The 12,764-nt window shown below is 44.1% G+C and overlaps 1 protein-coding gene across 5 annotated transcripts in view; it reads right to left on the reverse strand.

Moving 5' to 3' along the window:
* Positions 1–12,764, reverse strand: part of TNRC6A (trinucleotide repeat containing adaptor 6A) — a 168,680-nt gene that overhangs the window by 60,803 nt on the left and 95,113 nt on the right. For 4 of the 5 annotated variants that reach the window (XM_073636519.1, XM_073636522.1, XM_073636520.1 and 1 more), the window contains 2 exons: positions 11,084–11,395; positions 1,425–1,472 (listed from right to left, as the gene is read on the reverse strand). In XM_073636519.1, coding sequence (XP_073492620.1) covers positions 1,425–1,472; positions 11,084–11,395 — 360 coding nt within the window. The remainder of the gene's footprint in view (positions 1–1,424; positions 1,473–11,083; positions 11,396–12,764) is intronic. The other variant, XM_073636521.1, reaches the window with a different exon arrangement.

The following is a 12,764-nucleotide window of genomic DNA, read 5'->3' on the forward strand; positions in this document are numbered from 1 at the left end:
GCTGTCCCAAAAATTGAGCAGCTATTTTTTTTTTTAAACTGACGATTTAAAAAGCAGCAGTGTGAATGTAGTCTAATTACAAGTCTGGTTTAATGCCGACAACTCAGCAGGTTTTCCCCGCCTCCAATAATGTAACTGGCTGGTGTCCAGATGTGGATTGAAGCTGCTTGTTTTACACAAAAGGTCTTTAGCAACCAGTCTGTCTCCGAATAACCCAATCTACAGAAAGGGCAGGACTACAATGGACAAACGACTAGGGCTGCAACTAACGATTATTTTCATAATCGATTAGTTGGCCGATTATTGTTTCGATTAATCGATTAATCGGTTAATAACCTTAAAAAAAAGTGTGGTGTATAATTTAGTTAATATGTAAAGTTTAAAAAAAAAGGCAATTCATTCTTAAATATCTCTATGCAGTGGTAAACATAAAAAAACAACTATATGGTTAGGGAGCAAAATATTGAATCCACTCTGAGAATAATAGACAGAAGAGATATACTGTATATTCACTATTAGAGGAGATATACTGTATACACTATTAGAAGAGAAATACTGTTTTTTGGCCAATTTGTTGTTGGGCAGCTTAAAAAATACAAATTGCTGCAAAAACGCATTACATGCTTTTCTGCAGCTTCTCCATTGAAGTATATTGAACCTAAAAAGCACCATTTTGCATTAAGAAAAAAAAAAGTCCTTGACCCTTTCCAAATACGCAGCGGCTGAAAAAAAGCATAGATGTGAACGTGTCCCATAGGAAACCATGTTAAATTAACTGTAGTGTGTTTCTGCAAAAAGCACCAAAAAACACATAGATGTGAACCAGGTCTAAGACGTTTAGTAACATAATGGGGTTAAAAGAAACTAAAATGAGCCCTTTATAGTACAAAAAAAGCAAATAATCGCAACTGTAAGGGGTTCATTTTTTTTACTGTAGAACGGTGAAATTAATATTTACAGTAGCGATTTGCTCTTTTTGTACTATAAAGGGCTCATTTTATTTTTTTAACCCCACTATTTTACTGGCCGATTAATCGATTATGAAAATAGTAATCGATTAATTTCATAATCGATTAGTTGTCGATTAATCGATTAGTTGTTTCAGCCCTACAAACGACAAAAAGGTAAACTTGTGTGGAAGACCTCTTTAAACAAAAAATAAATAAACTAACAGAGCCTCAGATGGGAAGGACAGTGAACCAGTGATTACAGCATAACCAGGATACCATGCAAATTGGCAGCAACTTACAAGCCACAGGTAGCAAGGCAGCGGCTGCGGCACAAGCATACGTAAACAAAATGAACAGCTCCAGCACATCCACTGCAAGCAGCCAAGCAGCAATACATTCACAAAATAAGTGAATTAAAAATGTCATAAGTGTGCAAGCTATAAATGCTTGGGTAAAAAATAAAATAAAATTCACCTAGCTGATTAGGGGAGTGGCTGACCAAATCCCGAATGGGAGGCATGCCTATGAAAAAGCGAAAAAAAAAAATATATATATATAATTTATGCAAACATCATTGCTGATAGATCCATTTTATCCTGCTATTCAAGCAGATTACGTTACAGATTCTATGGCTACACATGTAATCACAGCAGAAGTGTCCAGTATAAAATAACCAATTAAACAAAACAATGACAGTGTAAAGGAAAGGCTGCTAAATGCAATTTGTTTGAAAAGTTACGAAAATTTACGAAAATCTACAAAACGTAAAACTTCATCCAGAAAGTCATATTTTGAGTTCATTACTATTTCACTCTTGTATTACTATTTCATAGCAATTAGCTATGATTACCTGCAAATAGGCAGCCCCATTGAAAACAAAGGGAGGCTTACAGCTAATCCCACCCACTCACATGTAGGGATTGGCCCTGGACACAGACGAGTGGGTGGGATTAGCTGCCAGAGCCAGCAGCCTCCCATTGCTTTTCTATGGGTCTACCTACCTAATCACCAAGCGGGTACATTCACAAGTGTGAGGGTGGGGATGGGGATTTCAGGGAACATTCTGTACATTTCTGCAATACATGCACATTTCCCCAATTTTATGTCTATACAATGTGAGTGCAGAAATCCAGAGAGCTTCACCCAAAGTGGGGCGAGCGGAGCCCACAACACACCCAAAGCGGGGCGGGCGGGGCCCACAACACACCCAAAGCGGGGCGGGCGGGGCCCACAACACACCCAAAGCGGGGCGGGCGGGGCCCACAACACACCCAAAGCGGGGCGGGCGGAGCCCACAACACACCCAAAGCGGGGCGGGCGGAGCCCACAACACACCCAGGGCGGAGCCCACAACACACCCAGGGCGGGGCGGGCGGAGCCCACAACACACCCAGGGCGGGGCGGGCGGAGCCCACAACACACCCAGGGCGGGGCGGGCGGAGCCCACAACACACCCAGGGCGGGGCGGGCGGAGCCCACAACACACCCAGGGCGGGGCGGGCGGAGCCCACAACACACCCAGGGCGGGGCGGGCGGAGCCCACAACACACCCAGGGCGGGGCGGGCGGAGCCCACAACACACCCAGGGCGGGGCGGGCGGAGCCCACAACACACCCAGGGCGGGGCGGGCGGAGCCCACAACACACCCAGGGCAGGGCGGGCGGAGCCCACAACACACCCAGGGCGGGGCGGGCGGAGCCCACAACACACCCAGGGCGGGGCGGGCGGAGCCCACAACACACCCAGGGCGGGGCGGGCGGAGCCCACAACACACCCAGGGCGGGGCGGGCGGAGCCCACAACACACCCAGGGCGGGGCGGGCGGAGCCCACAACACACCCAGTAGCCTGACACGAAGAGAGGAAGGGGGAGAAAGCAGGGCTGTGGATGACGGAGGCACGTAAACTGACCACGGTGTCAGGGCTCAGCAGCCATGATTACCGTGGTCCGGGGACACAGGAACTGTCAGGATCAGCCAGGTTTACAGTTAAGAAAAGGAAAAATGACAGCACAAGCACTATGTAGTTTATTAAGCTTTAAAGAAACAGGATTTTTTTGGGGGGGGTAACAAATGCTTTAAAGCTTGTAGGAGGAGTTTTCATTCTTCCCTGACCCTCTGTCTGGACAGTGCTGATTGGCCCTGTGCTGGTCACATACACTCTCCCAAGAAAAAAAAAAAAAAAAACTCCTCTAGCAATACACAAACTTAGCATGTGCAGCCTGACTCCTAATGCTCTGTTCTACCAGTAGATGGGTTAGAGTCAGGTAAAGAAGGAGGAAGATCAGAGGAGACAGGATCAAACAGCCTTTATACGCAATGCAGAGGATTAACCCCTTAGGTTCCACAGTGAGTATAACAAGCATGCTTTACTGCATATACACACTGATTTTACTGTTGTGGGTTTAGTAACACTAAGCGTAGCACTGTGCTCTCAGCTCAAACAGGAAGCTAGAAGCTCAGTGGATTGCTGGCAGACCAACAGGTATATTTCCTGTATCTACAATCCTTTTAAAGGGATAAAACATAGGGAAATGTGCATGCAGAGATTTATTAAGTGTTTATTGTGCCCACGCATACATGGTAAAAAGTAACAGGAAGTATATAACTAACACTTATACTGAATAACATCGCACAGAACAGCCTTGAAAGCACTTTAGATGCACCTTCTGGTGGTTTTATATTACTACAGTGCAGTTTTTAGGGTGGCCAAGGACTAGCAGATTACTCATCAAGAATGATGGGTAAAGGATTTCACAATGCTCAAAGCTAACACATCAGTTGTTTTATCTGGTTATGGTACTTGTTTGTCCCGTCCTTCTGTACTAACCAAATTAAAACTGTAGTACCCATACCCACCTTTATTTTTTAGTTAAGCACCCTTCTGAGTTTATAAAGATCAACACTGAATGAAAAGTGAACTAAACAGAAATTTCCTAAAGCATATACAAACCAACAATTGAGTCATAAAAAAAAAACGATCTTTATTTTGTAGACTACAAAGGCGAGCTTTCCCTGCAGAAGTTTGTGCCTCTAGGCTATAAATGAAGGTAGAACATTATTCTTGCACAGAACCCATTAGGGCACCATCATTTGGCTTTGTTATAGCTGGGAAAGTTGGATATAACTGAGAATTTTAGTGGGGATTTCCCAAAACCGGAGACTAAAAGGCAATCAAAAAAAAAAAAAAAAAAAAAAGGAAGCCAGCACATAAGTTGACTAAACAGCAACCATGCAAAATGAAAATCTTAGTCTTTCCTTGAGTGCCCCATTTATAACAGGGTGCATGTCAATATTCAACACTAGGGCCTTAATTTTATAGCCATGCATCAAACACAGGTGTAGTGTGTTATAGAGTAATGTAAATAACAGACGTTGACTTTATATATCAGCCTCTTTGCAATCCTCTGTATGACAGTACTCAGACTGGGAGTCAATCGGGTGCGCTGTATGGAACCAGGAACATGCTGATGGAAAGAGCAGAAAGCTGATTTATGCATTCTCCTGCTTCTCTTTCACTGTCCAATCAGCAGGCTGGCAGATGAAAATGGCACCAGTGTATCCCTTCTATAGTCTACATCTAAAAGTCATCCAGCTGCCTTTGCTGTGTAAGAGCTTCTATCAACAGGATTTGGGTTTGTGTTGATGGCGTCGGTTTGCAACACTCCTGAGATCATTCAAAATTCATCGACAACTGTGTTTGACCTCCTCCAAGCAGATTTTGCACTCCCATAGACTTGTAAAAGAACGCAAAAACTGATTGAAGCTAACAAAAGTCAGTCAACACAGGACCTAAATCTCAGAAGTGGATGGAGAGAAATATAAATCTTGTAGGGTAAAACCACCACTTTATAAGCATTAGTTTTCTTTTATTAGAATTAATGTATTTAGTTTCTTAGCTAGAGTTCAGCTTTAAAAATTAAAACACAAGGGGAAGTGTATTATTTATTAACAGAGGATGCCAAGCAATGTTGGAAAAAAAACCTGGTCAGCCTGGTCTCAATACCCCCTGGGCTGTGCCCACTAGATTTGGTAGTCAGAATTCTAAATTCCAAATACTTTAGTGATCTGATCTCAGGGACCTATCCACCGTGCATCAGACGGTAGGATACTTACAAAGTTCTTTGCACTGTGCTAGTCTATGTATACCTTGCACCCTAGTGTTGCCTATTTCTTTGTATTGAACAATCAGTTTTGTATGCTACACTGAGTGTCACTGTCATTTTCTTGTTTGAACAAGTCTAAGCTTTCTAAAACTCACTGCTGTTCACGAAAAAAAAAAAAAGTGTTAAAAACACAGGCAGTAAAATTGTACCAATTATTCAATACAGCGGTTGTAAACTGCGCCTGGTTTAAAAAAAAAAAAAATGACAATGGCATAATGTGCTAGTATGCATCGCATGCGATGCATACTAGCACATTATGAAATACCTTAAAATGAAGCCCTCCAGCTAGGCGCCGTCACCGAAGCCCTCCAGCATTGACATCTTCCACCAGTCTTTCTTCAAGGTTCGCACGGTCCAGCTGTGTGACTGGCCAGAGACACCATAACGTCACTCCTGCGCATGCGCTCAGGAGCCCTTAGTTCCGGCACTCTGAAGTTCTACCAAGGTCCTTCAGAGCGCATGCGTCAGTGATGTCACTGGCTGCACCAAGGGTGAGTATCTCCTAAACGGTGCTCGTTCAGGAGATATTCATTTTACTTACAGGTAAGCCTTTACATAGGCTTACCTGTGTGTAAAAATCAAGAAGTTTTTGGTCACTGGCTTTTTCCACATTGCAACTAGCCCAAAGCTGTGACAAGCTGCATCAAGAGGAGGTAGGATGAGCAGGCCAGAGCCAGCAACCTGGCTTGCTACTCTCCGGTTTTACTACACAGCAACATCTACAGGGCGGATAGGCACCTGTACGTTGTTCTAAGTGGCATGTCACGTTTCTATGAGGGACCACAGGTTTGGTTAGTAATGTCGGTAAAATCTTGAGCTATATTTATTAGAGTAGAAGACCCCTTTCACACTGGAGGGCTAAAAATAGCACCTGTAAAGCGCCTGAAAAAAAAAAACAAAAAAAAAAACCGCCTCCCTTGCCATCGCAATGTGAAAGCCCAACTGCTTTCATACTGGGGGCACTGCGCTGGCAGAACGTTAAAGTCCTGTAAGCAGCATATTTGGGGCGGTGGAGGAGAGGTGTATACACCACTCCTAAACCACCCATGCCCGTTGAAATGAATGGGCACCTGTAAAGCACTTTGGCAGCATTGCTACAGGGGCGCATTTAACCCTTTCTTCGGCCGTTAGTGGGGTTAAAAGTGCCCACTAACAGCCGAAGAGCGTTGCTAAAACAGCGGTAAAGCGCCGCTAAGACTAGTGGCGCTTTACCGCTAACACTCCCCGCGGCTCAGTGTGTGAGGAGTCTAATTTGCACAAATTTCTAAAACATAAGGCTAATAAAACACCAGGGTCTAAGGTACTGACACATATTATACAAAAAAATTCTGGCTTCTTACAATATGAACTGGCCAATGCTACACTGAACGCACAAACAGCGCAACTATCCTACTATCCCTTAAAAAGGGAAACTTAAGCTGCCCCATTGACTGTTCAAATCTCGGCAGGTTCAGCAAGAACCAGCCAAGATTCAAATCATGTATGGGCAGGATGAATGTACCAAAATTGAATTGATCGATGAACTTGGGTGCAACCAGCCTGTCAAGATTTTACACGTCATTATTGCCAATGGCTATAGCCACTAGCAATAATCACAGTGTTCTCCCGGCAGGAACAGCTTCACCCACCAGGAAAACAAAATGGCTCAGTGTGAGGGATTCCTACTGACTGTGTTGATGATGAAATCAAGCGATTTTCTTTCCTGCAACCAGGAAAGAAAATTGTGCCATCTATGACCGGCCTTAGGATTCTTTCAGATCAGCATTGATACCTGTTCTGTGTGCAGGCTGCGCTGTTATTGCATCTGCCCCGAGCTGCGTGCAACCTATAGGAGGTGGATGAAGGCAACGGCTGCACGGACACAGCCACAAGTCAAAATTTGACAGTTGATATTGTTCCTTTTATTAGGTGTATGAAATATTTACTTATGAACACAGGGTGCTTCTAAAATATTTAAGTGGAGCGGCATACTGGGCTTTCTCACAAAACAGCACTGTCTTAGCAAGAGTTGCCATCCTCTGTAGAACTATAAATCCAAACGGTTCATGTGAGCTTAGCCGAGTGAGGTGGATAAACCTGTCCTGACTGATTGAGCTGTCCATTGGTTTTGAGTAGATATGAACTGCAGGAGATGAAATTACATTACCTTTCTGGATAATCACAGTATAGTAGTAAATCACTGCAACATCATGCCGCCAGCAGCCTTAGCACCTCACCCGCTGGTGGCATTTTTTAACAAAAAAACATTTAAAATGTTATACTATGGTCTTAGAAAATATATATATAGACATATGTTTGTGTTCTTTAAAACAAGAGCTTCATGATATTAGAGCATGCAGGGAAACAGGTGTGTAGCTTTGAGGTGCTGCATGGTCAATTCATTTTTTAAATATTGACAGATTAACAAGACATTTTAGGATTGCAGCAGGGCAGCTCCAGCCCTTGGCTGCCACAGAGGAGCAGAGACAAAAATAAAGTGCTCCTCTGTGGCAGCCAAGGGCTTCAGAACTGCCTTCTACAGTGGAAATCTGGGTCACAAGGCTCTACACCTTAGGCCCAAAGTGATTATGTTTACAGCAACCAAGAAAATACTATGCGTGTCCACAAAAAACGAGTTGACCAGTTGTTCTAAATCTCAGGCCAAGGACCGTTTGAGTGTTTTCTGTCTTACAGATGTCAGTTTTTTAGTGCAAGAGAATAGAAACTGATAATATAACCTATGGGTGGGAATTAAAAACGGCAGCTTTTAAATGTTTTTTTTTTTTTTTTTTTGGAGGCTGTTAAAGCATTGCAGCCATGATCAGCAGATCGTAGGTGTAATCTCGGGCTCCTGCAGACTGTCTGTACCACACATGGGCAGGTATTTACTAAATGACAGGAAGCATCAATGAAGAGTGTTCATCAGCACCCTGGTAGTTCATTGAGAACTACAAGCCATCATCCACAAAGGCTGCTGGTTCTTGTTGTTCACTCACAAAACTGTGTGAATGAAAGATGCGTCCGTATGGGCTGAGCCCCGTATGGCTGCATTCTTTTCAAATTGTGACAGCGAATGCAGGGAGATCATCCCTAGCCTGCTGTCACAATTAGAAGGGGGATCAGGAAGAGGCTGCAGGAGCAGCAACAAAAAAGAAAACGGGTGAAACGTGTAACATGTTCCCAAAGGTGAACTTCTCTTTAAAAGATATTACTTTAACACTTTTTTTAGAACAAGACTTAAAAAACCCACCTCCAGCAAGTTAATATCCCTGCCATGTTTTTCCTCTAACTCCCCTTAATGGGTTACTGGCATTAGGAGACAAAAACCTTCTAAGTGGGATCATGTGACACTCCAATTAAGCGGTAGAGACCTTTGACTGTCCATTTCACTGCCTGCGTGATATAGACCCTTCCAATTGGCTGTCCAGTGGTGGGGTCCTCTCAGGATCCAGAAGAGGAGTGACACTGACCAAGCAGGCATGGGCACATCTGCAGCACTGGATTAGTAGTCCCCCACGCCCAGAACACTTGGCTCGCCTAGGCGACTTGAGCGGGACTGGAGCTGGTACCTGTCAGAAATAGGTGCCCGCTTCCAAAAAAAAAAAGAAAAAAATTGAACCTCCAAATCAAATGTGGTGGTGGAAGTGGTGCAGAGTGTGTACAGATACTGGCATTTAGAGATCTCTTCGTATTAATATATAGTTTAAGGTTGTAGATGTGATCAGTGCCCACAAGTCAAGATTTCAAGGCAGCATCATGATCAACTCATTTGCTTCATCTGAAGAAATAAATAGACTGCACCTTGTGTGACTAGTCCATATTTTTCACCACCACTTTGACAGCAGTGTAGATGTGGCAAGAACAAGAAGTGGATTATAGAAACATATACAACACTATAGAAATAAAAAAGCTGCTGGGAGCATGGCTCTGAAGAAGTAAACAACTCTATAAAAGGACAGATCCCTGCTCGGTATTCCAGTGACAACTCTTGCTGTTCACGCTCTATTCTTTGAAAAAAAAAAAAAAAAAAAAAAAAAAAAAAAAGCTGAAGACGTTAGGCCTCATGTATCCAAAGTGGCTAAGCAGAAAGTGGGTTGCCCACAGCAACCAAAAGGCAGCTCTAGGCCAGTTTTAAAAAGAGAATCTGTGTGGTTGTTGTAATGCACAGAATTGGTTTCCTTTTCAAACACTGGGGGATATTGTTGGGGTATAAATAATCACCCACTAGTGTTTTGAAACTGCAGGATCGAAAACCGACTGACCCAAATGAATGGTTCTGTTAAGTGACGGAGTCTCATTGCTCCTCTGATATCTTCTATGTTGTACAATAACCAGACATTCAACTAGGACACAGACTGGCAACAATGGATACAGCAGGTGTGAATATTAGGAACACTGGTTGAAAGAACTTCAAAAGCCAGGGTGCTTAAAGCTCATTACACGTTACAATCCGATTGTACAATTTTCTTTAGATCTACCACTGACTATGTAGTGTAAGGGCCTGCCTGAATGGGTACAAATTGATAGGATAGATTACGTAGGTCCTCATAGTACTGGTAATTCTAAAGTTAGTCCCGTTATACACAGAGCAAATTGCTTTCCTGCAGCAACAAGTTGCAGGAAAGAAATTCGCTCCCCCCCACCCCACTCAACACAGACAGTATTGATGCAGGAATAGCTCTTGCCAGACCAGCGACTTCCCCCGGCGGGAGGGGCCGGGCGGAACCATCCCCGGCGGGAGGGGCCGGGCGGAACCATCCCCGGCGGGAGGGGCCGGGCGGAACCATCCCCGGCGGGAGGGGCCGGGCGGAACCATCCCCGGCGGGAGGGGCCGGGCGGAACCATCCCCGGCGGGAGGGGCCGGGCGGAACCATCCCCGGCGGGAGAAGACAGTGATTATCACTAATGGCTATAGCAGCCACTAGTGATACATGCAAAAAAATCCAGCAGGCTGGTTGTACCCAAGCTGATCGATCAGCTTGGTACATTCAGCCTGCCCATTGATGGTTCAAATCTCAGCTGGTTCCTGCTGAACTAGCCGAGATTCGATCTGTGTATGGCAGGCCAAAATTGTAGAATGATGACATAGTCAGATTGCAAGTACAAAAAAGTAAGGAATTCAACATGGATGCACCTACCCAAAGTGGGCTTTTAGTTCACTTATGTATTCCCTGAAGCAGGCCATAGATGATACAAGAAAATTGCTCAATTTCCCCATCAACACTGATTGTGTTGATGGGGGAATGCCTCCTGCGGAGAACACACAGTGATTATTGCTAGCGGCCACTGGTAATAATAGCATGCTAAAATCTGACATGTTGGTTGAACCCACGTCGATAGATGGATCGACTTGGGTACCATCAGCCTGCCCATACATGGTTTGAATCTCTGCCGGTTCCTGCTGAACAGGCTAAAATTCGAAGCCTATGGCTGACCAGAAAACGTTTGTTTTAAAATTCAGCTGCGGAAACGATCTAGTCTATATCCAGCTAAAAGTAGGCTTGAAGTAGGAGTTCCTGCTCTCACCGAACAAACGGCTTGGTGTCTATGAGGTGTTCTGTTCAATAAGGCCATCACCAGTGACTTTCTGTTGTAGTCAAAAAAGCAAGCAGGGGCAGGGCAGTGTCACAGTGCCAGCAGAATGCCAGGCTGTGAATATTGTCAGTGCCTGCTTTATTTTATGCTGACAGCATATTAGGATGGGAAAAGCAAAAGTCTAGTTTAATACTATACAGATCTTTTAGCAGGCAAAACAGTTCCATGTGTGTGTAGAACTATGTATTTAAGCTACTTGTGTTGTCCCTCAACATGGAATTAAAAGAGTATAAACTTCAGACACTAAAATGTAATTTCCTTTGTACCCGTTTACATAATGCATGTTTGAGCACATTCAAAACGCAGTTCAGCTTTAAGACATTTCTAATAGGCAAATCACATGGCCCTTCTAAGCAAACTAGTGCTGGGAGAAAAAACAGTGCATGCAATGTTTACCTGGCGGCGTTTCGGTCACGGTGCGCTCCTTACACAGGACAGTGCTGCTTTCTGACTCTTGATTTAATACTTTAGTGGCTGAACCCAGGCTGGCTGCGATGCCAGGAATCTGCTGCCCACGCTTCAAAAGAGACTTCTGGTCTTGGTGTCGGAATCGCGGTGGTACTTCACGGGGAGGGTATCGAGACACCGGTTGCTGCTGCTGTGGGCTGAGTGCTGTGGGCCGCTTGGCATTATTCTGAATGCTGGTTACGGTGGAAATGCCAATGTTCCCGTTCACAGGCTGAGGCTGGCTTAGTAGTTCATCTGGCACTATGTGGTAAACAGAACGGAGTGGGCGTTAAACAAGGTCACTTGGTAAAAACAACAGCTCTTAAAATTTAGTGATTTTAGCACCCTTAATATTTTCTTGCAGAAAACACATCATAATGATCAGCTTCCGGTCACTCAATTTTGTATTTTAAAGATGCCAAAAAATAAGAAAATAATCTAAAAAGGGATGCACATCCTATGTGAAAATACCTTAGCCAAATCCAAAATTCTAATACAACATGCAAATTACACATCAAGCCACGATACAGCGTGCCTTTTAATCAACGCACTTGTAATGAAAAATGCTGAGAACAACAAATCCGATTCAGATCTCGTGGTAGTAGTAAAAAAAGGATTGGAAGGACAGATTAGGAAAAGGACAAATTTATTTATGCTATTAGCACAGGTAAGCAGTTAGGCCCCATTCACATCTTGCGATTCCGCCCTGCGATCTCAAATCGCTGCAGGACGTGAAAACAAAAAAAGGCTGACAATTTTGAAAAAAAAAAAAAAAGAATCAATATTTCTTATTTTGCTATTATACATATTCAAAAAAAATATATGTATTCTGTTACATATTTTTGTTAAAAAGAAAATCACAATAAGCGTAGATTGATTGGTTTGCGCAAAAAAGTTATAGCGTCTACAAAATAGGGGAAAGATTTAGGGACTTTTTTTTATTGTTCATACTAATAAAGCTGGCAATCTGTGATTTTTAGCGGTATTGCGCCGGACATATCTGACACTGACACTTTTTGGTGACCAGTGACACCAATACAGTGATCAGTGCCTTAAAAATGCACTGATTACTGTATAAATGGCACTGGCAGGGAAAGGGTTAACACTAGGGGTGATCAAAAAGTTGTGTTCCCTAGGGAGGAGCTTTCTATCAGGGAGATTGACTGGGAGTAGAGAGAAATCACTGTTCCTGATCACTAGGAACAGCTGATCTCTCTTTCCCCGTCAGAACGGGGATCCGACTTGTTTACACAGCTTCTCTTAACCGCGATTGCGGGTGGTCGGAAGGCATAGAGTCCGCCGGATGCGCGGGCGAGCTCTGGCTGCGGTCCCGCCCGCCGTATCTAGTGCACGGAACGACGTACAGGTACATGGGTTCGCACAGCCGGGCCGCCCTGCCGCAGTATATGTGCAGCAGGCGGTCTGGAAGTGATAAATCCACCTTTCATAACACGTTACACCCATATTCAGGGTGTGAAATGTTACGAACAGACCAGTTCCCGCACCCCCTACCCCCCCCAAAACTCTGATAGCTAGCGGGGATCTTCACCCACTCTGGTAGCTGTCACAATTTCAAAAAAAAGTCCGCCTGGCCACGTCACTCATTTACAGTCCTCAGTGAATAGAAAAT

The sequence above is a fragment of the Aquarana catesbeiana genome, linkage group LG06, assembly GCF_042186555.1.
Source record: "Aquarana catesbeiana isolate 2022-GZ linkage group LG06, ASM4218655v1, whole genome shotgun sequence".
Lineage (NCBI taxonomy): Eukaryota > Metazoa > Chordata > Amphibia > Anura > Ranidae > Aquarana > Aquarana catesbeiana.